Source organism: Balearica regulorum, chromosome 15 (assembly GCF_011004875.1).
Source record: "Balearica regulorum gibbericeps isolate bBalReg1 chromosome 15, bBalReg1.pri, whole genome shotgun sequence".
Classification (NCBI taxonomy): domain Eukaryota; kingdom Metazoa; phylum Chordata; class Aves; order Gruiformes; family Gruidae; genus Balearica; species Balearica regulorum.
In genome coordinates this window covers 19,086,246-19,111,822 of record NC_046198.1, presented here as the reverse complement: position 1 = coordinate 19,111,822, position 25,577 = coordinate 19,086,246, and the positions used below count along the sequence as shown (strand labels likewise).

The 25,577-nt window shown below is 38.8% G+C and overlaps 1 protein-coding gene and 1 long non-coding RNA gene across 4 annotated transcripts in view; one reads left to right on the top strand and one right to left on the bottom strand.

The window, feature by feature from the left end:
• The window catches only part of ZC3H7A (zinc finger CCCH-type containing 7A), a 29,983-nt gene extending 20,561 nt beyond the window's left edge, over positions 1-9,422 (bottom strand). For 2 of the 3 annotated variants that reach the window (XR_012837821.1, XM_075767076.1), the window contains exons 1-4: positions 8,877-9,006; positions 2,605-2,708; positions 1,408-1,447; positions 390-587 (exon numbers count right to left, since the gene is read on the bottom strand). Coding sequence is in view for 2 of the 3 variants with exons in the window: in XM_075767076.1 (XP_075623191.1) it covers positions 390-587; positions 1,408-1,447; positions 2,605-2,672 (306 nt within the window). In the remaining variant the exon portion in view is untranslated. Of the gene's footprint in view, positions 1-389; positions 588-1,407; positions 1,448-2,604; positions 2,709-8,876; positions 9,007-9,296 lie in introns of those variants that run through there. The other variant, XM_075767077.1, reaches the window with a different exon arrangement.
• Positions 9,423-9,614: 192 nt separating this feature from the next.
• On the top strand, positions 9,615-24,822 carry LOC142604021 (uncharacterized). The gene is made up of 5 exons (XR_012837923.1): positions 9,615-9,936; positions 10,941-11,108; positions 14,829-14,927; positions 15,149-15,264; positions 22,683-24,822. It is a non-coding gene; the product is annotated as an uncharacterized LOC142604021 (long non-coding RNA).
• The last annotated feature ends 755 nt before the right edge of the window (positions 24,823-25,577 follow it).

Genomic DNA, 25,577 nt, shown 5'->3' with positions numbered 1-25,577 from the left:
ACAGCTGAAAAAAAGCAAGGCCATCATTTATGTAAAATCTAATAATAGTTATAAAGACAATTAGGAGCTGTTTTGCAAGAGCCATCTTATTCCACAGAGAACACAGCAGACTCAGGTGCAATCAGCAGTATAAATGGACAAAAATACTGTTCCATCAACTTTCAAGTCTAGTATGACTCTTCTGTTAATATTCTAGTATGACTAACTAAAATTATCTCAATGATTATACTTGTAAAAAGAACACATAAATATGCCAAAATGATGATTTGAAACACGTCGATTCTCAAACCAACATCATGAGCTTTTCACTCACTAGGAAACTTGCCATGTCTTCATACTCTGTTAGCGCACTGTTCTTGAGAAATCGTACAGTTTAAACAGAAGCTTACCATATTTGAAAAACATGCTATCCTGTTCACATGTAGCTTTTCCAAAATATCATCAGAAACATGGATTTCTTCAGAATTAGCATAATCAGCTATATTTATAGCTTCTGTATAGTGACTCAGTGATCCTCTCCAATCACCTTCTCGATATACATCATTCCCTTCATTAAAAAGATTTCTAACAAGCTCTCGTATAAATAACTGGAACAAAGAAAAGAAACGCTCAGCAGCAGCAGTATTTGTTGTTTATTTTCCATATTTACAAATGCATTTTTAATAGAAAATTTATACTTGTAACTTCACAGAATCAAAATGTTATGCAAAACTTTTGTCTGTATTAGTATTTTCCTTCTGACATATTTTCAAGACAATCTCTACTATTCAACACCACAATACATGTAAATAAGAGACTAAACTACTGATAAAAAATTATTTTGTGTACCTTAAAGACATATACATACATATATGTTCCCTACATTATTTTAGCCAACAGCAGCTATAGCAACTAGCAAACCAGTAGTACACAAAGGCTGCTTTTGCAGTGCAAAAGATTTTTTTCTATCTATTATGTTCTCAAATCCAATGAAACCATCTACCATTGAATAAAAATGCAAAAAAAAAAAAAAAGAGTCTGAAAACATATGTCAAAAATTATGCAAAATAACAACAGGTACAGAAACAAAATATGTTAGGAAGATTTATGCAACTGAGGTTCTGTTATGTCACTTTTGCTGGGCCACTCTAACCTTTACTCAGAATAGCACATTGTTGTATCCAATGAAAGCCACAAATTCATTCCTAACACCAGTGGACAAAGACTTAATCTGAACTGCTATATGAGTGAATTTCAGGCATCCATTACCTGTATAACAATGTAAGCAGCCCTTGAGTGCCAATATTGAGAAACTGTAAATTACTATTCATACTATACCATTAATTATATGATGATTAAAGCCAAGAATAAATATAAGATAGGCCCATGTTAAAAACCCTTCCGGAAATGCAGAAGTAATTTCATTACCTCATATTGTTCTTGTGTCCCTGGATAGGGCAAAGTAGATCTGGAAAAAGAAATTACAAAATTTACTTATTATACATATTGCTTAAAACACAATCACATTGGAGAATACTGGTTCTTACTAAAAGCAGTCTCACCTGCTGCAACAGGCTAATCTCTAAATATTGTGTATTGCCTGCACTGAACAAGGCAGGAGTGCTGTAGATTAGTTTTGATTAAACAGCTGTGTGTTCTTATTACTAATGACTCATTTTCATTTAGAGTTACATAGCCAGTCTTAACTCTGCTGTTCAAAATGTATTAAGGTTTTGAATGCTTTGAGTTTAAAACCTCAATGTTGTTTGTTTAAAAACAGTATCCTTCCTCTCCTCCACTCTGCAGAAACAGGTTATACATGAGAAGAACTACAATCTTCTTGTAAGTATTACAAAATGACAAATTATCTGTCAAAAGAAAACATCAGTTTTAATTAAGTCATGCCAATGACACTACAGGAATTTTAAGAGTTCTTTTGTATGACACACAACAGAGTTCTTCTCTAACATAGAACAGAGGTATTTACTTCGAACTTTTCAGGAAGAAAAACAGAAACCCTTTCTCTTCCCATATAGCTTACCTGAGAATCTATTTCTAAATAATTTTTTAAAGGGCAGTTTGGTTTGTATTTTTTTTTAAGAATGCTTTATGCCAACAGTGAACTAGCATGAAATTTCACAATGATTTTAAGCTAGCCAGGATCTTCTAGAGAAGAATTTGGCATCGATCCAAATTAAAATTAACTAAGATGATTTTTCATTAGGTTAAATTTTAGCTCCAGAGAGTTGAAACACTTAGGTAGTAGTGAGCAAACCCATCCCTTTCAGTAGCAACCTAGTCTTAGGTGTAGCTGTCCATAAGTATAAGGTGCATTTTCAGGCTATCAAAATATTCCACCCACCAAAAAAATTAAATGGTGATTTTTCTCAAAGGCAGAAAAGGAATATCCTCCCACCTTCAATCTGCTCCGTTTGGGAACAAAGAGGAGTTCTGTCTTTTCTTTAAGATTGCTCTCCATTTCCATGTTCATGTTGGCAAATATTCTGAGGAGAATCACAGGTTCTCCTTCCTCTGCTAGTGCTATATTAAAAGGACTTTCCCAGAGCTCTCCATCTCATGTATATATGTGCATAAGCATACAAGAATAAAACCACAAAATCATACTCTATAAACTGGAGTCCTTTCTTAATGTCCTGTTGTCTAGTGCTTCTCTCTTCCGACACATTGGACATGTTATCCCGAACATCCACTTTTCGGATATGCCACTCCTCAGAAAGGAAGAAATATAAATTGCTGTTAATATATAGCAGTTTGCATTTGGACCAGAAGGACCCAATCTCACATCAACACTAAGTCCATCATACAAGGATGATACTGCACCACAGCTTCAGAGAACACACTCTGAAGAAGTTTCAGGCAAACACTGCAGTGCTCACAGCAACATAGGTAGAAGTCCCAGGTCAGAATCAACACCCCCTCTGTCAGTGCCCAGTTACACAACACTTCTACAGAAAACCTTTCTTCCAATTTCTACTCTTACTTTGGTCTTCCACGTATTTACCCTAGATCATGCAGAGTCACATTAGTGAAACTAAACCAAACTACAAGCACAGCTTACATTACTGCTAAACCAAACTAAGGTTCCACACTGTCCCCCTTTAATAGCTTTATATTTCTTTTATTTGTTTGTTGAAGTAGAAACAAACTCAAGACCCTGGTATATTTATTAATAAAATCCAAACTGATTAGAAAACTACCATTAAGTCTAATTCTAGAGTCTCTCATTATCATCCCTGCTAAGGTGTAATTAAAAGCAAAAGACTACTGCTTTAATAATATCTATCAGTTGAGCAAAGTGAAAATCTTGGAAACTTTACCAGTAGCTAAGAGTACCTACTTCATTTGAAAAACTGAATTACTTTAATGTAATTCCACATCGTCAACTCGACAAATCCAATTTAAGTAGTCTGAATCAGTGAATTTATTTTTTTTCCCCCTTCATGTCTTTCATTTACTGGACTTACAAATACTCGAGTTAAATAGGCTAAAACAATCTGTATAACCTTCAAGAAAAGGCTATTTAAAGTATGGTTTCACAGCTGCATACCGCTGGGACTAATTGCACTATAGGAAAGAACACAGCTTTTACGAAAAAGATCAGTAGGACAAAGTTTTATTCTGAAAATAATATAATTCAGAAAAGGGCTTTTAGCTTGAGGAAATACATATTTTTGTGAAGAAAATTACTTTTTGTAGGAATTTATAGGTTAAAAAAAAAGGAACTGCATGAGGTATATTTCTGTTAGTCTTGAAACTAAGCTAAAAAAAAGCCAGTATTTTGTGCCAGGGTACCATTTCACATCAATGACAGAAGAATGAAAACAAAGTAAACTAAAAAACCAAAATAACCCCCCAGCAAACTCAACAAAATCCCAACTGAGAATAGAAACCGGCTGAAGAAGATACCCTACTTTCTCCAAATGATTTGCAATAATGAAACAATCTGAAGAGCTTTCAGCGCTAATGTTTACAAACCTTTCCAAAGCATCTTAAAGGAACGTATGAAGTCTATATCATTTCAAGTCAGTAAGAGTTAGCCCTATTGTAACATATTCCTCAAAAGAGCCTAAGAAACTGAGTAATTTTCTTACGGTCACTAAGCAAATTAATGGAAGCATTCCAAGGTCCCCATTTAGCCTCACTTCCTACTGTGACTTCTAATATCAGCAAGCTTTACAAAAAAACTTAAATAACCCATCTATAGATAAATATCATGTACAGCTACAATAGTTCACTGACATGAATTGTTCAGATATTGCTTGTTTAGGTATATAAAGAGCACTCAGTAATCTACTCTCCAGAGAGGAAATAACCACAAGCACTTTTTCTAACTGTTTTTTGTGTCATTTTATGCATCATCTTTTCTTCCACAAGTAACACATACTATGCTTTTGGCATATATATGAAAGATTTTTATTACAAGATAAATGTTTTAATGAATAACAATAGTATATCTATGAAGAAATCTAAATACAAATGCCAAAAAGGAAACTTATTTGGAATCTGATTATTTTTTATTTATTTATTCATGGTCTAGGTTTTAGAATTCAAACGAGGGCTAGTAAGAATAAGAAATTCTTACACTAGCCAAAGACAGCAGCAGTATCAGCAGATGCTTTCCCACTAAAACAAGTAAGCTACGTAAAACATATTTTAGTCCTCTAAATTAACAACTGACAAAGTAATACCTTGCCAACACAAGAGTCTTGCATGTGCAAGACCTGGGCAAGTATTAAGATCAGCTTTACTAATAGTAACAATTGCATTTATTTATCACCTCTAGCAAAAATATTAAAGAATAAATCATATGTTGAAACTTGAGGATGTCCAAATCCAATTTCTCCATAACAATAAAGTTAATGGAAACGCTACAAACTGGCATCACAGATAAAAGAATAGCTAGCAAGTGATGAACATATGTGAGTGGTCTAATTTCTTACTCAAAACAGTTTTCCTTTTTTTTTTCCTACCTACTCATCTGCATCCATAAGATGTTCAGGCAAAAATTTGCCTTCCTTAACATACTTTGACAGTCACATTGCCTCAACATTTGATGATTTTGCAGAGGATTTAAAATTGTTTCAGGCAGCACCTCTAACAGCATCTCTCCCATCTAAATTAGTCTTAGATCCTCTTGAGCAACCAGAAACATGTTAGACTCATACAAGGCAAATAACAATCGTGTCTTGACTTTTAATATCATTCATCCACTTTCAAAGTTTAAAAAAACTCCACCTATTTAACAACTGTTTTTCTCCTCCATCTGCAGGGACAGAATTTAAAACAAATATACATATGTGCACACATTGAAAAAGCTAAAATGTTGCTTTTAACTATTACTAGAAAAGCAAAGCCTATACTGCTGCTCTCCTGGGAAGAAAATGGGAAGACTAATGTATCAGTAACTAAGGTCATAGGCAGAACTGAACATGCATTAAATGTTACATTTCTACAACTACTGCTACATGACCAATACAGGCTCAATTTACCAAATATAGTAAAGCAAAAAAAAAAAAAAAAAGGCTGCCTAAATCCAAACAAGTTAAAGAACAACTTATATTGTTTTATCCTTACCACAGGCTTCAACGCATCAAGTTTCACAAAAGCCAAAGCCAAGTAACAGAAAGTACAGTGCTAGTAGCCAATATCACCTTTTCTGATGGATGCTGGTCCAGTTATACAGATAGGAGATATGGAGGAAAAAAAAGTTTGTGCCAGCTCTGGGAGGCAGGATTACCTACACTTTTCTCTTACACAAAGCCATTTATGCCTCTTACTGGTTATTTGCTTTCTTTCCAGCACAGGACAAGACAATTTTCATGTTTTCTGTATTTTGGCAGTCTGAGGCATTCAAGATAAGTTTTAAAGAACACTCACAACATTTAGGATATGTCTGAGACAATTCTTCAGGCACAAGGGCTTTGAACACAACAACTGCTAGACTATCTTGCAAAGCAAAATTGATCTTTGGAATGCAAGTCTGTAAACTCGTACAGGATGCAAAGTTTTTCTGTAGAAGGAATATAGGCCTTGGTTATTCTGAAAAGGAAGGTCACACTGCTTAAAAACTAGCCTTTCCACTTCTCAATTGCAAATCCAGGGAGCAAGTATCTACAGTTTGCCATGCCAACAAGTTCCCCCAGCTGAAAATTCAGTCCTGAAGAGTAGGGAACTGGGCAGGATTAATCCTTTCTCCTGCTGCATACAGTTGTCCAGCCAGCTTATTTAGAGATGAATGGAGAATAGAGTAAAAATGCGTAACATTATTTGGGGACCAGAACTACTACCATCAGGAATCAACAACCTTCAGCTAACCAAATAATTCTGTTATTGTTCCTTATTGATATTAATTGTTCCAGCTATTATAAATCCTTTAAATAAGCATTCTCTGCACCTTCAGGCCTAAATGCCAAAAACAACTGAAGTCAGCGGTCCTCACTGCACTTCCTTCTCCACAGAGCTAAAACTTAAAAACTAAGTGCAGCATATAGATGCATTCTTTAAGATAGAGGCATATCCTCTTGCTATGCATCTCTGAGTTCACTATTAATGCAATTACTGGGTTACAGGAATCTCAAATTAGATCTTTGTAAAGTACAAAGCACATTGAAAATTTTAACATGATTGCTGCTATTAGATCTCTACCAGCCTCAGTGTTTCAGCCAAATTGTGAACCTGGACTGGGGTGCAAGTCTAGTGAAAATCACTCTGAGCAGAGACCCTCTTTTGTATTCTAGCATCAGCCTTCTCCCTCTCCTTATGACACAGGCAGGAGAGAAGGTAACAAACTCAAAATTTTATATCAACTCAGTCAAAAATTAAGCTTACACCATCACTTACAGCAGCTTACACTTACACCATCATATATCAAAACTTTCATCAGCAATCATAAGTCTGCACAAGAAAGCAGGCCCCTACCTCAACAGAGACAAGCAAGAAAAGGAAGTGATATACATGCAGCTATACCCTAACTGCTTCCTAGAGAGATACCACCGACAAAAACATCTCCTTTACCCCCAGTTCCAACCCAGCCAAGAATCACACTGGACACCAAGCACATAGAATAAGCCTGACCCAAAGCAGACTTTTCAAAGCAATTTTATTGCTCATCCTAACCAGCTGACAGCTTAAATTTCTACAGATAATAAATTACAGTGCAAATTTAAGCATGCCTTACAGAGACTGTAAGCTGCTCAACAGACTTGGATTGGCATCAAGATGAGGAAGGGAAAATAGAATCCTAAATACAAAACCTTTTTAGAAATATCTTCCTCAGCAAAGGCACAAAAGATTTAATATTCATGCTCATGTATCACTGGGCCATTTCATAAGACATTTCAAACATGTAACATGCTAGGGGGGTGGAAACAGGAAAAACAGTACATGACACACGCTTCAATAGTTTTGAGTTAATTCCTCTGCTTAATCTAATCCTTCTCCTTACAATCACACAATTGTTATGTCAGCTGAAAAAGCCACTTAACACAGACATAACTCAGTATCAATTTTTATTTCTATAAAGAGAAACATACTTAACTATTGTCAAATGAAACAGAGTATACAGTAACAGTTTAACATCTCATTCCATATTCTTTATTTACCTTTTTAGTTGCATCTCCTCCCACTCACTCCCTACCCACAAAGTATTAAGAAACTGTCCAAAGTTTGTTTTCTATTTTCATAGTTTTCCTACATTTTTTTTAAATCCATGAAAGAAAAGATACTTTGTAAAGTCGCTTCATATCCCTAGGAAATTAAGGAGTGGGGCTGGAAGACTTTGGTTTACAGTTCCCTTAGACATTTTAGTAAAGAACAGATTCAAAATTCGAGTTGAAGAAGGGGTATCTTATCAATAAATCCAGATCTATCAGCAGAATTTACACCAAGATAAGCTTTGGTAATCGGTTTTGATCACTGCAATTCACAGTCTTTGGGTTTGGGTTTGTTCCGTGTTTTCTGTTACTTCCTGTAATACAGTTATGACTTTCTGTAACAAAACATTAACAGTGCTGCCCAACTGAAAATACTGTCTCAACAAATCAAAATACAAAACGGCATGATTTTTTCCTTCAGTTGGATGAACGAGAGCACAAGTTACAGCGCAGACTTCTTAGCGCAGTAAGCCCGAAAAACTCGTGACGCGCGAAACGGGACCCCGGCGGCGGCACGGGAGGACGCGAGGCACAGGACGGACACCGTTCCGGCCTCAGTCGCTGTCAGCGCCCCGCTCTCCGCTTTTCCTGTCAAACGCCGGGTTTTTGTTCCAGTCACGAAGCGAGAGGAGAGATCTTAAACCACCAGTTTTCCTGGAGATCGGCCCGGCAAACCCACCGAACCCGGGTCAGGCCGAGGCTGAGCGGACTCCGGGCCCGCCGTTGTCACCCTGACCCCTCGGCGCCGCCGCCCGCACCGCGCTGAGCCGGGCCCTCCTGCCGCCGTCTTTGTTCGCGCCAAACGGCTCCCGATCGCCGACAGAAAGCCCTCTCCAGGGGCGCGCGGCACCCGGCCCGGCCAACTCCTGCGGAGCCGACAACGGCCGTAACCGACCGCGCCCGCCACCCCCCATGCCGGAGAGGCACACGCAGCGGGAGGGCCGCTCCGCTCCCCCGAGAAGGGCAAGACAGCGGACCCCACGGCCGCGTGGCCCCGCCCTCGGCCACGGAGCGGCTGGCACCTGCGGCGCGGGGGAAGGGAGGGGGCTTGAGCGGCTCCCTCCGCCCGTGCCCGCCCCGCCGAACGGGGCGGAAAGGGAGCGCGCCAGCCAAGCGCCGCCGCCCGCGCCTGGGCGCCCCCTCCTCAGGCGCAGCGACCCCACCGCGCGCAAGGGATGCGGAACGCGACTCCTCCCCTCCTCCACCCTGCCGCGCAGCCCCTACCTGCTACTCGGGCCCGCGGGAGCGCAACGCCGCGGAAGGCGGAGCCAGCGAGCCGGGAGCGGCAGCACAACGACGACGACGACGACGAAAACGACAGCACCTCCCCCGCTCCGCCCTCGACAGTGCCGCCGCTGCCGCCCTCTCCCGAGCGCGCCCTCTGCTGCTGGGAGGCCGCGGGCACAGCCTACGAGCAGCCTGATTCGATTGGAGCGCTAGCATTGGCGGCTTTCCCATTGGTTCGTCACACTTGTTTTAGAAACCGGCACTTCTGATTGGTGGTGGCTAGGAAACTCTTCACCGCTGAGGGATGGCTGCCCTCCCCCGGCTTCTTTTTCCTTTCAGCTGGGTGCGGAGCACAGCCCGCTCCTAGGCCTCTCTACCACCCTGCGTGAACTATGGCGTATGAGTGGTTGAACAAACAACGTACGCAGCCTCCGCCTGAAGACACCGCTCCGGGCAGCCTGACGCTACAGACCCTTAAGCCGCCCATTTGTTCTCCCGGAAGCAGCCTGACATGGTCAGCCTCCTCGCGGCGCCTCATGGGAGTCCTCGCGCCCAGTGACGTCACCCTCCTTTCCTCCGCCATTTGTGTTACTGCGCATGCTCCAGTGCGCATGCGTCCTGAGCGGCTGCCGCCTGTGAGGGCATGTGAGGGGATGGTGCCGCTGCTGGTGGCTGGGTGGGGCGGTGTCTGTCGGTATCCGCTAACAGCCTTCGTTTTGGTGGGATTAGGCACGGCAGAGACGGCAGTAAGTGGGCGTCACTCCGAGGATCGGTATTGTGCGTTGCGCCGTCAGCCGCGTTGAAACGAACGCGGAGCAGCGAGCCGGCGGGTGTGAGAGCCTGGCGGGAATGGCGTTCGGGTCTGGGAAAGGCGGACTGGATGCTGCCCTGTGGCGTACGGCTTCTGTTCTCATGCACCGGCATGACCCGAGGTTTTGTCCGTCACTCGCCTCGGATGAGTATTTATGAACCCGGGAACTTGTTATCTTTTGACTCTTTATGTCGGAATTCACAAAATGCGTTTATGAAAACTCTTTTGCCAAATAATAAAACATGAGTAAGCAGGAGGCTTAAAGAACTTTTTTTGCCATTACCTTCTCGGCAACAGCAGTGGCCGATCTCACCAGCGGAAGGTGAAGGCAGTATGTACTGCTTCTGCTAGCACGCACACCATGCTTAGGGAGCTGCTGAATTACAGATAGCTTGAATGCTCTCTCAAATGTGAGGGGTTGGTGGACGTAATTGATCTTCTAATGATACTATTTACTTTTTTTCCAGTAGCATTAGCGATGGCAGTGCCAGTAGTGCAGCTGATCAGTTTTGTACAGATGCCCCCACTAATAATGTCTTAAAAAACATTTGAAGCACTGAAGTGGCATATATGGTAGAACTGTATAAAGAAAAACTTTCCAGGTTTTAACAAATATAGTATAAAAATTATACTACCATTAATTGAGACTGAAAGGAATACAGCCAACTAGCAGTTTATCAGGTGGAGTTATGCTGATGGAAGGTTCCCTGACATGGTGAAGCATACCTGTATTAAACATTGTTCTAGCCTAATTACTGTGGAGTGACAGTAAGAATAAATTGTTGAAGGTCTACCTTGAGGGTTTTACCAGCTCCAAAGGGCAAGTTACCTCCAGTTGATCTCAGTCATGTCAATTCTTGAGGTTAAGTGTGACAATTTAGTGGTAGGAGTCAGATATTACGTAGTTAGTGCTGAAGTGTATGGAATGAAATTTGAAAGTCCCATAGGACTCAGTGTAAAATTGGCTTACAAGGAACTAAAGGGAGGTGAGACAAATAAAAAGAGTAAAAAAATAATGCATAGAACAACAGTTACACCCGTGGATCATAAACTATGAAATAGACCATAAAAACAGTAAGAAGGCTTATCCAATTCCAAATTACAATTGTATGAACACTGAGCAGCTTAAGACAGCAAGCAGTATGATCATTCTCATCCAGAACAACAAACCACTGCTGAGGTAAAATCTTTTGGCTGGTAGTAACACAATGAAAACACAAATCCTAGCTGTTAATCCTTTTGATTTATAGGTATTACATAAATCACGTTGCTGATTTTCTAAGCCTGCTGTTAGGATTGGCTACATACTGCTCGCCTTTAGAGAATGGCTTGTTGAGAACTTCACCGATAGGCTGACTGTTTTGGGAATGTTTCAGATGAAATACAGACTGCAGAAGTGAGCCTGAAAATTTCATCAGGTAAAGTTAAATTACTAAAAATGTCTATACGAATACCCTACCTATCAAACACTTAGAAAACAAAGTAACTTTTGTGTTAGAATTAAGAGGTTATTGAATAAACTGTTCAGGTGTAGTAACAAATTGTGCCCTGTTAAGCAGCTTTAGAAGCACAGCTGTGTATAGCTTGGCACCGTGTTAGAGTGGAAGCTGTAGAGTCATAGTTTCAGTGATAGGTACACGGTGTGCAGAATACCTTAAGAATGTGGCAAGATAAGTAATATAAATGTCTGACCAAGTAAGGTTTTGTGGAAGTAATATATTTAGCTTTTGTATAAATTAAGTTGGAAGAGGGTAACAAATAATTAGCTTCCTTCCTTGTTTAAATTAAGTACATGATATAATAATTAACTACTCGGAGGAAAAGAGTAGTAGTTATACTTAAACCACATTGAACTAACTTGTCATGAGTTAACCGATGAGAATTAATCCTGTTACATAAACTCATTACCTTTCATTTTCACTTGTGGAAGCCTATATAAACTTGCCTGATTATATTCTGACAATTTCAGCTGCTGACCTAATTATACTGTGATAAACAATGGAACTTCATTACTGTTGTGTGTGACAGAGCTTAAAATATTCTTTAAAGGGAATTTGGAAACATCATATTACTGTATCAAGAAGGAATTACCTCTGTACACTGCTAGAACATGGCTAAAGTCAGCTGGAAAATCTTTCAGTTCCTGTCTTGGAGAATCACCCTTTTTCATCTTAAAAGCAGTTTTAAGATGACAGATGTTTCATCACTATTTGTACTGATGATTTTGAACAAAAACCCTAGGTTAATTATTTGACAGTAAAAGGAAAACCTTAATATACTAGATATAACTAGAAGTTATAGAGCTTTGGTGAACAATTGGTGTTCTGTGATAAACGTAGCCACTGTGGTAGAATTGTGAATAAGAAGCATATGTTTTAGTTGCTTTTATAAGACTGACCAAGAGCCTAGTTGAAATTGAATTAAAGGAATTCTATATTCCAAGTTTCAAGCTGAAAAATAGACCAAATAATGTATTGTAGGACAGGCTGTGGTGAAATCATAATACATATCACTACATTTAAAGTAGTTTATAATATGTTTATTTTAAAATCCCAGGGAAATTTTGTCATCTCTTATTTGTGTTTTTGCTATCACAGTCTAAATTTTAAATTTAGAATGCCATATATTTAGAAGAATATCCTTTAAAAGTTATATTCCTATAAAATCTGGAAAGATTCAGTCTGAACAACAGTTGTTATCTGTGTCCCATTATTTGCAGGATGCTTTGAAAAACAAGCATGAGCAATTCCTTTTTTGGTTACTTTTACCTTCAATCCAAACTAGCTGTTGCAACTCTTTTTTTTATTTATTTAATTGGAAATGGGAGTTTCTCACATCATGATGGGATATTTGGCAGTAGAAGTGGTGACACAGGTTCTCCATCATAAATACCCCTCATGTTCCTACACATCTGTTGCCCCCTTTCTTTTGCGAGTGTTAGAATTTGTGTGGGAGTGCAGTAGACTAGGGAATTGACACAGGAGAAAAGTAGCGGCTATGTTTCAACTGAAGGACTCCCTGATCTGGTTCGCCTTGCAGCTGCACTAACAGCCACTTTGGCAACAGTGAAATGCACTTTGAACGGTGTCCTGAAATTGTCATGGCTCAGGTAGACAAAGGCCTCAGAAGAGAATATGCGAGAGAAAGAAACTGAGTTACGCAGCACCTTAAGTGGCAGAGGTTGCAGTATTAGGTATCGAGATGAAAACAGCAGAAACCAAGATCATCTTATTTAAGTAGGCACATTACAAAGGACTAAAACTTACTGTTTATAAGCACTGTAGTTGCAATTACTCATCCTGTGAACAGCGCTAGACTTCGTCCATATTGATGTCAGAACATTTGCAGGATGGGAGATTGACATGCTGAAGACATGCGTGATGACTGCTGTTTCAACACAATGCTTAGAGCAATAGGTTTGTTGATTAAGTCTAACCTGAAGGAAAATGAATGGCTGGCATGAGGAGCCTTTTTCCCTATTAAGCAAATTAAACGTGGATTATTCTCTTTAAAAAAAAGCTAAAAATCCTGTAAGATTGTCACTAAGTAATAGCTACGTTCTTCATCCTGATGCTTTTTACCATTCTATCATGTCTATCTATAGTAGCTTCAGGTGAATGTCAATACTTGTGATTTTATAACGATTTTCTCTTCCTGACTGAAATTTTTTATGGTAATAGAGTTTTTAACCTGTTAGTTAGTCAAGGAAGCATTTAAACTGAAGAACTGAAGCCAGCATTCCAAAACCACCCAAACTGCACTCCAAGATTAAGTCACTGAAATACGTTCTTGTTGCTCTGCCACTGGTTCATCATATCTTCCCAGCTTGCTACATTTGTGTCTGTTTTCAAATTTGGCCAGGCTACAGCCTGAAAAACACACAGTTGTAGATTTTTTTTTTTTAAATAGTAGTTATTAAGACAGAAGAAAATACTTTCCACTACTTTCCTCTACAAGCAGATGTGTTTCTTGTTAATTTTAAATTGTGATAATATCTTAAGATTTATGATTGAGTAGTTAATTTTTAAAAAATCCCTCGTGAATTCTCTTGTTTAAGTAAAGTGATATTTTGACCTAAGGAAGGGTTGGTACTTACAGAAAATGGAAATTAAGGCATTTATGCAGCTGCCTTTTTCAAAAACATGGCCAGCTTTTTAAACACTTTTTTTCCACAATAAGCTTATAAAACAAAACAAGCTAAGGGACTTCTCTTGAATGCTAAAATAATTTTTTGGAGAGGAAGCAAAACCAGTGTGATTTTTATAAATCAAGTGTTTTAACATAAATTGCTTTGGAATGCCTATTTATTATGTGCTCACTGATCAGGAGGGTTGATAGTTGTGAATGATAGTTTTAAATGAGTGGAAGACAAGTAAGCTTTTTCAGTGCATTCCTTTATGTGCAGCATCTGAAGTCCTTGTCATACAACACTTTCTGACATTAGGATTATAGTTCACTGGAATTTATGACATAAATTAGTTAGTTATGTGTGGAGATAACTCCAGGAATGCGTTCCCTTCAAAACTGTTTTGGTGTTGCCGTTTTGAAAGAGTCCTTGATTCTTTCCCAGACCCAGAATTCTATGCATGATGACATGCTCTCTTCCCTTAAACAGTGGTTATGGAATATAACTACATATGGAATATATGGTTGTTCCAACTCCACGTGTATTTTGGAAGGAAAAAAAATCTCTCTGAATAATTAAAACAGGAAATTTCAAAAAATATATTTAGCTACTACCAAAGGAAATATTCAACAACAAAGAAATGTATACATAAGTTCTATAAATACTTCACCAAGATAGAGCTGTATACAAAACCACAGTATGAAATACAGAACTCCTTCCGTGAAGCCATGCTCAGGAGTATTGACCTGAACTAACCAGAATGAAACAGTTAAGCCATATTATGTCTTTATGAGAAGAGCAACCTGCAGAACTAAACTGAACTAAACTCAATTATGAACAATTCCCTTCCAAATGCAAGTGACAACCAAAATAATGCCCTTTATTTTAAGTAATCATGCGTAGATCAAATATAGTTTAACATAATGCATTCTAAAAGTCAGTCTGCAGTTAGTGGGGTTTTTGCTTTTTTTATTTTTCTATTTTCTGTCACTACACCTCTCTTTTTGCTTAGGATACCCAGAGATGAGTGAGCATTGCTCTGTCGAAAATAGGAAGACCTATTGCACATTTTTGTACCTGGCCAGCCTAGGAGGGTGGATTCCCACTAAAGGTATTGCCAGTCTTAGGTTTTTGTTTCTGCTTTTTTTGGTGGTAGTGATGAAATTTTAACATCTCCATGATAAAACATTGAGTATTACACGAGTTATACTCTCTCTGGTATTTTATCTGTCGTGCATATTACGCTGTTGAAAACCCTAACTCTTACATTATTGAAACAGCAAAAACCTTTCCTTTACAAATGCAAATGAAATTGTACATTGTTGTTTTCAGCAATTACTGGTCAAATGACGGGCTTGACCCTTGAAAATAAGATGATTTCTGCTATCACTAAGAAACTGACAGTGGTGGAGGGGCAGCAGAGTATTTGGAGAACAGCTACAAGGCAAGTTAAACTGTAACTTTTATGATACGAGCCTGATGTTAGCTATGAACATTTTTAATTTCCTTAGGAAACTACTTAGCATTTTTAAAATTATTTTAAGATTTCTTTCTTGTTAAAAGCCAGTGAAACACCTATGGGATTTTGCATAGGAGTCAGTATGGAAATCCATCAGTCATATCCTTTACATAAAAAATAAGTATTAGCATATAATAGAGAGTATCTTAATTTCAATGTCTCAATTGTAATCTGCAGCAACAATTAGAAGCTAGCAAACAGCCGTTCCGTAATGCCTCGCAGTGAGTTCTGGATTTTTTTACTAAATCGAAGATGAATTTTTTGCCTTCCACAGTAGCAGAGTCCCGATCCAATAGACCAGCAGAGGGCATAAGTCCGACTCCTGCACTTCCTGGGGTGGTGGCCAGCCCCACGGTTTGCAGAGGCTGCATCCTACGGGAATACCTACAAGTTTATGTCTGACCTGAATCCAACAAAAAGTAGAAAGGTAACAATTCTTTTAGGTTGAACATTAGAAAGACTTCTTGAATTAATTTTTTTAAAAAGTCATGCCATTTCAGTGCAATATTTTAGCACGTAGAAAACAAATTTATTAAGTGGAGCTAGTTGAAATTTGTTAATGCTAGCCACCATCCTGAGCATTAGCTTCAGGTCTCTGAATAGCCTCTGAGGATAATCATGAGTAAAATATATTGCAGTGCGACAAAGTTATGGATGACTGATCTAATGAATATGTGAACAGAAAAGAGAACCATTTTTCAAAATGGGTGACCTGTTAGAGATCTTCTGTTAGCCAGAAAAAAAAAAAAGGCGGGGGGGGGGGGATGAGAGGAGAAGCGCCAGTCTCTGCTTTTAACCTTCTCTTAAGACTAGTAAAGGTTATAATGAGCAAGTAGGAGATGGATCTAGGGCTTTTTTCCCCAGCTAGCTTTACTCCCTAAGGTATCTAAGTTAGATATCCAAGTCCTCTCTTAGTATGTTTGGAAACAAATCAAAATGCACCACCTCCTTTGGCAGGGGGAAGAAAAAGAAAAAAAAAAAAGAGACTTGCTGGTTAGGCTGTCAGTGATATTGCCATTTAGACTATTTCCTGATGTTGTCACGCACATTTAAACAGGAAGAGTGGGAAAACTGAAGGCACATGAAGCTATACCTGAACGTGCCTCTAGAGCCAGTACCCAAACCCACTCTTCAAGCACACTGTCCCAAAAATGCAGTAGTTAAATTTTAAATCATTACAATCTAAGATATCCTTTCTAAGCATTAGCTGTCCAAAATATGTAAAAATATGCAAATAAAACTTGTTGCTGGACTAGAAAATTCAATGTTCATTTGCAGAGCCACACAGGGAGTTCTGAAAATGTGGTTTAAAAATTAAATGGAAGATGTAGGGCATTTTGTATTAATTCAGACAAGAAATACTAAAGAGTAAGTAAATTTGAGAGACTGATACAAATAAAAATTCTGCTGTGTAAGCTCTCACTAGATTAACTTCAGTTTTCCAGCTCACTGAGCCTTGACACTGCATACCCTTAAGATCTGTAAGTCTTTTAAGGTGCTTTACCGTTTTCTTAGAGGAGTCACACATTTGCAGAATTTCTTACAATCAGACAAATGTATCTGTCTGGACACAAAGGCTGTATTTCAATAGGAATCATACATACATTGCTTCAATTCTTGATTTAATGATATCTGGTCTATTCCAGCTGATTATAGGTAATTTTGGTCAGGGTCATGAGCAGTCAGTAGTTCAGACAGTTCTCTGGGCAGTTCTCACAGCACCTCTCCATGTCCAGTGAGCTAAGGACACTTTCTGAGAGTGCAGAATGTATCTTGAAAAATGAGATACTGAATTATATATGTTAAGATACTTCAGGTATTCAAGGAAAGCAAATCATGAAGGTATTAATTTGTTAACTCTCTGAGTTTTTAATTTTCATTTTGTTAACATTATGGTAGTCTTTACAGTTTCCCTAAAAAAAAATAATATCAGAACTTTTCCTACCTTTTATAAGTAATCTTTTTCTTATTATTTGTTGTGGTTAAAAAGGTTTAAAGGTAGCAATCTATGCACACTTAATTTATTGGATTATTTTATTCTATTCAATTTTCTCTATGCTCTTGTCTTACTCATTTGTACGTTATAAACAGGCATTGGAGATTAAGCTGAGGAAAATTACATCTATTTTCTGACCTGTTTGCTAATACATATTTACATCGCTATTCTAAGTAGCTAACCCATTATCATGAGCTTCAGATGTTTACATCAGATCTTAATATTACCATTTTCTTTTCTGTAACTGTGGCTGCGCTGATTAATTTAACAATGTAAGGTGTGTCTGATTACTTCCTTTGGAAGACGGAGAATGTCACTGCATCCACTGTTAGCCCGAATCTGAGGAAGTGTCCTATTCAACCTATAATGCTTCAGAGCTACAACTTTTGTTAGATTCAATATCTTGATTTTTCACCTCAGTAGTCCTGTCCTTGTTTGCTTGACTTTATATTTAGAGGTTAACTGCAACAGATGTCTAATGCTAGAGAATTCTAGTGTAACTGAAAAGATGGAATATGTGTAAAGTGAATTGATCTCTTTTCTAGCACAGGTTATATATGAGGTTTAAATCTGCCCATAAAGAAGATGGGGGAGGAGAAAACAGTGGTTTATAATCTAACTCCATTAAAGAATGGTGTTTTAGCAAATAACACAGGCAGAACTGAAGAATACCTCACTACCCAGGGAGGGTTCCCTGCCAGAATAGCAAAAAAACAACTTTTTTTTTATTTTTAAGCTTTGCCAAGATCTAGAAGGTCTCAATCTCTTAATAATATAAAAGCCAAATCAGAGTGAATTCTAGGAGCGTACATTTACTGAGAGTTGTCCAAGGAGGCCAAGTAAGTTGCTGAGCAAGGTGTATGCTGTCTCAGCTGGTTTTGCACATCCTCATTGTGTCTACTTTGGCTAGTAGACTAGTCCAAAAGAAGCTCATTTATAGAGCAAAAGTTGTCTGGGTGTCAAATGCTCAGCCCCAATGCATATTGCAGAGGTTTTACTTTGGAGTAGCTTTAGTCTGAACACATAGGTTGAATGTAGTGGTTGGAGGACACCTTCCTGTCCCATTTTACTCCAAGGGAATCCAGGTCACATTCTCCAAGATGACTCTATAAAATGAAGTGCAGTACACGGGGACAATCAGTTTGGCTCACTTCTGAACCAAACTAAAGTACTAATATAGACACACATTTTGCCAGTTAGATTGCTCTTAGCAGGAACAATCTCTCTGAAGAAAGTTTTGCAGGGGACCTTTGTATATACAAGTAGGGATCAAGCAAGATTTTCTCTTTTTGCAGTCAGATATCCTAATCACAAGCTAGAGTGTCACTGGTATATGTTTCTTTCTCTGTCACTAAATAAGAGCCACTCTAATTCTTTTCACAATTTCAGCAAAAAAAGTAGAGGCAGTAGTTGCTTACAAACTTGTTTAAGCTGGCAATCAGATTATCCTTTTCATAGGTCATCTAAGTAGGTTAAATATCTTCAAAGCCTCTAAACTGTATCTCTCATATCCTGAAAGTTATTAACACACTTGAACTGCATTTGCTTCCCTGCAGTCTTAGGGCAAAGTGGCTAAATGTTACACACCTCTGTCTTGCTTAATCATAACCACATAGCTAAAATAGAAAGTCCCCAATCATCTTATTGGCTTTTATGAATTCTTAATTCTCTCCATATAGTATGGAGGAAGCTCAGGCCCTTTACGTAGAGAACCAGCCATCACAGTGCTCAGTTATAGACCAATACCTTAATTCCTGTGAACAGTATAAGCAGTTACTTGTCAGCTGATCTTAGAATCACATAACAGTTTGGGTTGGAAGGGACCTTAAAGACCATCTAGTTCCAACTCCCTTGCCATGGGCGGGGACACCCTCCACTAGGCCAGGTTGCCCAAAGCCCCATCAAAAGCATGCTCATGCTTTTCTGCCCCACTTCTATGATTTCCTTAAAATGCTAATCTTTCTAGTTTGACAAACAACAATTAAAATACTGGTTTAAAATATTTGTCTTTTGATACAATCTCAGTTATGAAGTATTCTGGTTTTGTTTGTTTTTTTCTAATTTGAAGCAAAGAATCTGCTTTTCCATAGAAGAGAGAGGTAAAAGGAAAACATGTTTCTAGTATCTAGTTTTGACACATTTCTGAAGTTTCAGTTGCTGGCTAGCAACTATTTCACTTAGTGAAATGTAGATCAGGTGACTGATGTACACATTGTCAAAACATTCCTGTATCCAGGAATCCACAAAAAAGAAGCCTACAGAGGGTAGAAGCAAGGGCAGCTAGCCTGGGAGGAATACAGAGAAACTGTCCAAGCTGCCAGGGATCAGGTTAGGAAGGCTAAAGGCCTGGTAGAATTCAAGTTGGCCAGGGATGTCAAGGGTAACAGGAAAAGCTTCTATAGCTATGTCAGTGATAAAAGGAAGACTAGGGAAAACATGGGCTCTGGAAGGCAACCGGAGACCTGGTTACCCGGCATAAGGAGAAGGCTGAGGTACTCAACGACTTTTTGCCTCAGTTTTCACCAGCAAGGGCTCTAGCAACACTGCCCAAGTCACAGAAGGCAAAGGCAGGGACTGGGAGAATGAAGAACTGCCCACTGCAGGAGAAGATCAGGTTCGAGACTGTCTAAGGAACATGAAAGTGCTCAAGTCCATGGGGCTTGCTGCGATGCATCCGCAGGTCCTGAGGGAACTGGCAGATGAAGTGGCTAAGCCACTATTCATCATATTTGAGAAGTTGTGGCAGTCCAGTGAAATTCTCACTGACTGGAAAAGGGGAAACATAATGCTCATTTTTAAAAAAGGAAAAAAAGGAAGACCCGGAGAACTGCAGGCCAGTCATTCTCACCTCTGTGCCCGGCAAGATCATGGAGCAGAGCCTCCTGGAAACTGTGCTAAGGCACATGGAAAATAAGGGGATGATTGATGACAGCCAATGAATGCTGCCATAGACGCCCTAAGAAAGTATTTCATTAAAATAATCATACATTGCATCCCTCTGTCCAACATCTTGGTATTCAAGCCAGTATAACTCAAAAATTATAAAATCTCAGGGATTTAATTGATTCACCACTGAAGTTGCTATATAAACAACACAATGTTTGGAAGTTAGTGATTCCACAGGGAATTATAATGAAGAAATAAATATCCGGAAAAGTAAAGTTAGCACACTTTCTTCTTATCTGAGTCAGTATTCCCCAGGATGCATACTGCTCAAGAATTTTGGGAAGCAAGTATAAATTACAGTGCTACCACTGCCTAATTTAGTAGTGCTGATATAACTTCTGCTGTGAGCTGTATTGTAAGCATCTAGGTATATATTAATTACTCCTATAAATATATGTAATTTCAGAAGTGATAAGAGTTCCATGACAGTGGACTAACACAATATACTTAGTTTCACAGAATTCTAATTCTGAAGTATGGAAGAGAATCCAGATGAATAGGCAGTTTACAGTGGCCATTACAAATAATGACACTGATGGAGCAGCAAGACCTTTCACAACAATCTTAGTCCACACAGGTATTACAAGGCAGGATACAGGATACATGAAGTAATGGAGGAATGTTTTTAGGAAACAATTGCAAGAGAATTGCACTGCCATTAACATAGAACTTGCTGCAACAGGCAAGAGTCCTGCTGTTTCTCATGCCTTTGCATTAATCAACTTTTCATTTATTTCATGCTCTTGTAATCTGTTTTATAAAGCCATTTTTGTGTTTCTGCATTTGTGCTTCCACAAAATTTGAGTTTTGAGCTCACACACTGTAAGAATCAAAACAAACCTTACATAGTTGGGTTTTTATCTTGAATGCTGTACTCTAAAATGTGGCACCCCACCCATTGGCGTATAAAAAAGGATGTTTTAAATTGACAGGAGAGTTAACATTATTCCAAACCTCAGTCTGGAGCATGTATAATTAGGCTAGGTCATTGTTAGAAGCTATTTTAAAAAGGAAATGTTGCCAGCCTTCTGAGGTTTTTCTATATACATATAGTTTGGGCATGTCAGCCTCTCTTTAAAAGTACAGCATTATTATTCTTGATAGAATAAGCAGCACTAGCACTATAGAGCACTGAAAACCAGACAAATAGCTAGGCTCTTCTAAGTTTCTATCTCTACATTGCCACTGATTTTGTATAGAGCTTCAGTTATCCTGCACCTCATTATTTAAATTTGTAAACTTGAGCTTTCAGTTTTTAAACCTGTGCCACTGTTGCAGTGATTATTTGGTTACATAAAAACGTACTTTCTTTTGTAAACTGCTGAATCTCAGGTATTAGACAGTTTTACACATTTTTTCTTTGTTACCTTTCAGAGATAGTAGGAATGTACTGGTTTAACTGAGGACAGAACTTAACCTGCAGTAAATATTGTTTACACTTCATTTATATTTTCTCAGGACTAAAGTTCCTCTGGCTGTCAGTTGAAACATTTTAGTATTGAACTTACTGCCGTTCCTTCCTTTTCTCAAAGGCTTTCCCAAATTATTACCTTTAACAAATGTTTTAATGATTAAACCACCTTTTTCTTGCTTAGAAAAAAAGGTTGTCTTTACTAAGTTTTATTTTTACTATAAGAATATGACCCACTTCAAATACGCCTAGTCCCATCTTACTGTAAGTCAATCAGTTTTAAATAAACCCTCTCCTCCCTAGGCTGTCCCATCTCTACTTCTGGTGCCTACTGGATTGAACTTTTTTCCAGCCGCAGGCCCCTTACAAGACATTCTTCTGTTAACAGAACAGGAAGTTCCTTATCTTCTAAAATTGTGTGACTCCAAATTTAATTATATGCTCTAAGTGCATAGAAAATATGCCGTGCTCAAAGAGAAATTACTTGGGCTGGTGCAAGAAATTTCAGGGCCTGTGGCATACAAGTCATATGAGATGATCTGACCTTCAGCTCTTTGAATACATGACAAGTGACTTAGGAAGCTGAAGAAGAAAAAATCATGGGCAGAGGCCAAACTGAAGTGATGAAAGACAAAAATTCAAAGACCAAAAAAAATTGCAAACGGCAGCCTACCAGTAAGCAGTTACACTTGTTTCAATGGCAACTCTTCTCTAAGGGATTGTGCTGCTCAGTGTTCTCACATGAGTTCCGAAGTCCAGTATTTTGAGTAAAATTAGACCTGCTGCAGCTCCTCCTCTTCCTTCAACTTGCAATCTTAATGATCATAAAAGGACCCACCTAAATTCCAGTCTTTCCAGTTGTGGGGTAATCAGCTAATTATGCAGAGTACAGAAAACTGAAGGGGGGATGCAATATATGTGCTATGGGACAAAATATTTCTGTCTTTATATGAAAGAAGGTGATTGTTTAGTGCTTGTATCGTTACTTAGAGAGCTGGGTCTGTTTAGCCTGGAGAAGAGAAGACTGAGAGGGGAGCTCATCAAGACTTACAAATATCTAAAGGGTGGATGGCAAGAGGATGAGGCCAGACTCTCTTCAGCGGTGCCCAGCAAGAGGACAAGGGGCAACAGGCACAAACTTTGAACACAGGAAGTTCCATCTCAATATAAGGAAAAACTTCTTCACTTTGAGGGTGACAGAGCACTGGAACAGTCTGCCCAGAGAGGTCGTGGAGTCTCCTTCTCTGCAGAGATTCAAAACCCGCCTGGACGCGATCCTGTGCAACCTGCTCTAGGTGATCCTGCTTTAGTAGGGGGGTTGGATTAGATGGTCTCCAGAGGTCCCTTCCAACCCCTACCATTCTGTGATTGTGTGCTTTAGTGCTTCCTTTCTGTCCAAAGGAAGATGCATTCCCTTCCCTAGTATCAGGGATGAAGTCATTACAGAGAATGAATAACTTTGCTTCACATTTTAATTCTACTTCATTGCACGCATATGCAAAACACGTTTGCACACATCCATAGGCAAACTATTTGTTGCTTCAACAAAAATTAATAAATGAAACATACTAATTCATTGAAAGTGAAGAAAATGAACCTTCAGCAGCATCTCAATGCACAATTATCCTTGAATGTCCATACATTTGAAAGAGTGACGTACAGAATTGACTTTTGTTTTTTCAAATAAATACTATACCGGTATTTTCTTTGGTGGCTATCAGAACAAATCTAAACAGAAATTCAGTATAGTATTTTACAGAATCAATATTAATTAGATTTGTTTATGTAATTAAGTTTGGGTATGCCTCCCCTTGACTCTCCATTCTAAATAAGACTTGGAAACAAGCAAATATTATCTGTTCCTGGCAGATCCTTCCTAGGGATTACATGGTGCATGAACTAGTAAGGGTTTATCTTTTCTTCTTTCTGAGAGAGGAAATAACTAAAGCAACATTAAAATGTCAATGTGGCATTAAAGAATTCCAAACAGAATTAGGAAATTAAAAGGCTAGGGTTCTCACAGCAATATCAAATCACCCTTAAGTTTAAGTATGCAGACCTTACATGCAGACCACACATCAAATTCAGAATACTCCATGTATGCAGTACTGTTTTGCTCTGTGAAGTAAAAATGTCAAGTATGCATAAGCTGTTTATTTTTAAAGATAACCTAAATATGGTCAGCATGAAATTTGGTATGCAGCACCATATTACTCCTATTTTTGGGGTGCCTAAACAAAATTTCTACCATTCAACATAATTTAAATGAGAATACCTAAGTAACTGAGACACAATTAGAATGTGCTAAGTTTACACCCATCATTGCGGCCCAGATTTGAGAATGCATTTAAACTCTTACCTTCTATTGAGATTAGAATCCTCGCTTCTCACAGAAATCAAAATAGCAGCTAGTGACCAAACAATAGTAGCTACACAAACATTTTGCTGAACATTGACCTGCATGTTGTGCACTTACACCCTGTGCATACTCCTCAGCAAATGACTATTACATCTTTTGGCCGATTCAGAAGTATACGGTTTACTTCAGGTATAGCAAATTATGATGTTAGTGCTGACAGTTCTCTGGATTAATTACTCTTCATCCCAACCACACTGCAAATGCAAAGAGTAAAGATGGGAGACAATCCAACAGCAAGGAAAGATATCCAGAGCCTGCTTGACAAGTGACAGATACTCACTTCTTCAGCACTGTTGAGCGCCTTTTTGATCCCACATGTCTTAAGATACCAGATTTCTGGTACTGACTTCTTTCCTGCTCCTAAGTTCTCTAGCTAATCCCAACGTTACCCATTCCTCAGTACTTCCAGGGGTTTTTTTGTCTCAACAATACATTCAGTAACTTCCCAGGTCCCAAAGCAGTCTGGATGGCATTTAAGCTGTTTAAAGATAGATAGCTCTTGTGATGATTAGCCTGGAACAGACAAGGGCTTCATTCTACTCACCTTTCCTTTGATGGACACATAACTTAGGGGTTTTATCCTCTGCCAAGTGCCCAGTTGCCATAAAACTCTTCACAGCTGAGGAAGCACACATCACGAACAGAAAGGTCATGAAAGAAAGCTGTAATGCAGCATTGACAAGATAAAGAACGAAACAAGAAGTTGTGAACAAATGAACAGATAAGAAAAATCTGCATTTTGAAGTAATTTAAAACCTTTAGAGACAACAGAGAGCCAGTAGACATACTAAAACGAAAAAGTTAGATAAAATCATAATATGTGCATCTCTGTCTCTTCCCTCGTAGCAGAACGTAGTTGGCGCAGTCTCTATAAATCCGTGATCTATCTTCACCTTGAATACTGCATACAATTCTGCAGCTTCCACCTCATCTCAGTAAAAATAGAACTAGAAGAAGATTCAGAAATGGTCAACAGGGACAAAAGCATAAAAATGAAATTTCAGAACAGTGAGTTAAAAGGGAAGGAAAGTAGTTCTTTATGAAAAGGTCACTGCTTCTGTTTGTGACAAAGCTGTCTAGATAGTAAAAGTAGGCAAACAAAGTCTCAAGTCTAAATTCAGGGATGATTTCCCCTGTGCATTGACATAGCTTAGTTGGTGATAGGTGGAAAAAATAATTATCAATGAATTTGTTATTGCAGTAGAACAGGCCTACTGCCTTCCCTGCCTACAGGGCATAGTTTCATGAAAACCTTTAGGCAAAAGGAAAAGTGGTATTGGAGTCTCTTTCCCTGGCAGGGTGGAACTGCTAGTTTGAAGCTATCTACTATCACATCAGAAAATCATAGAATCACATAGGTTATAAGGGACTTCTGCAAGTCTGCAGTCCAACTTTCTGCTCAAGGCAGGTCCCATTAAAGCAGGTTGCTTTGGGCCATTTCCAGTTGAGTTATGACCATCTCAAAGGCTG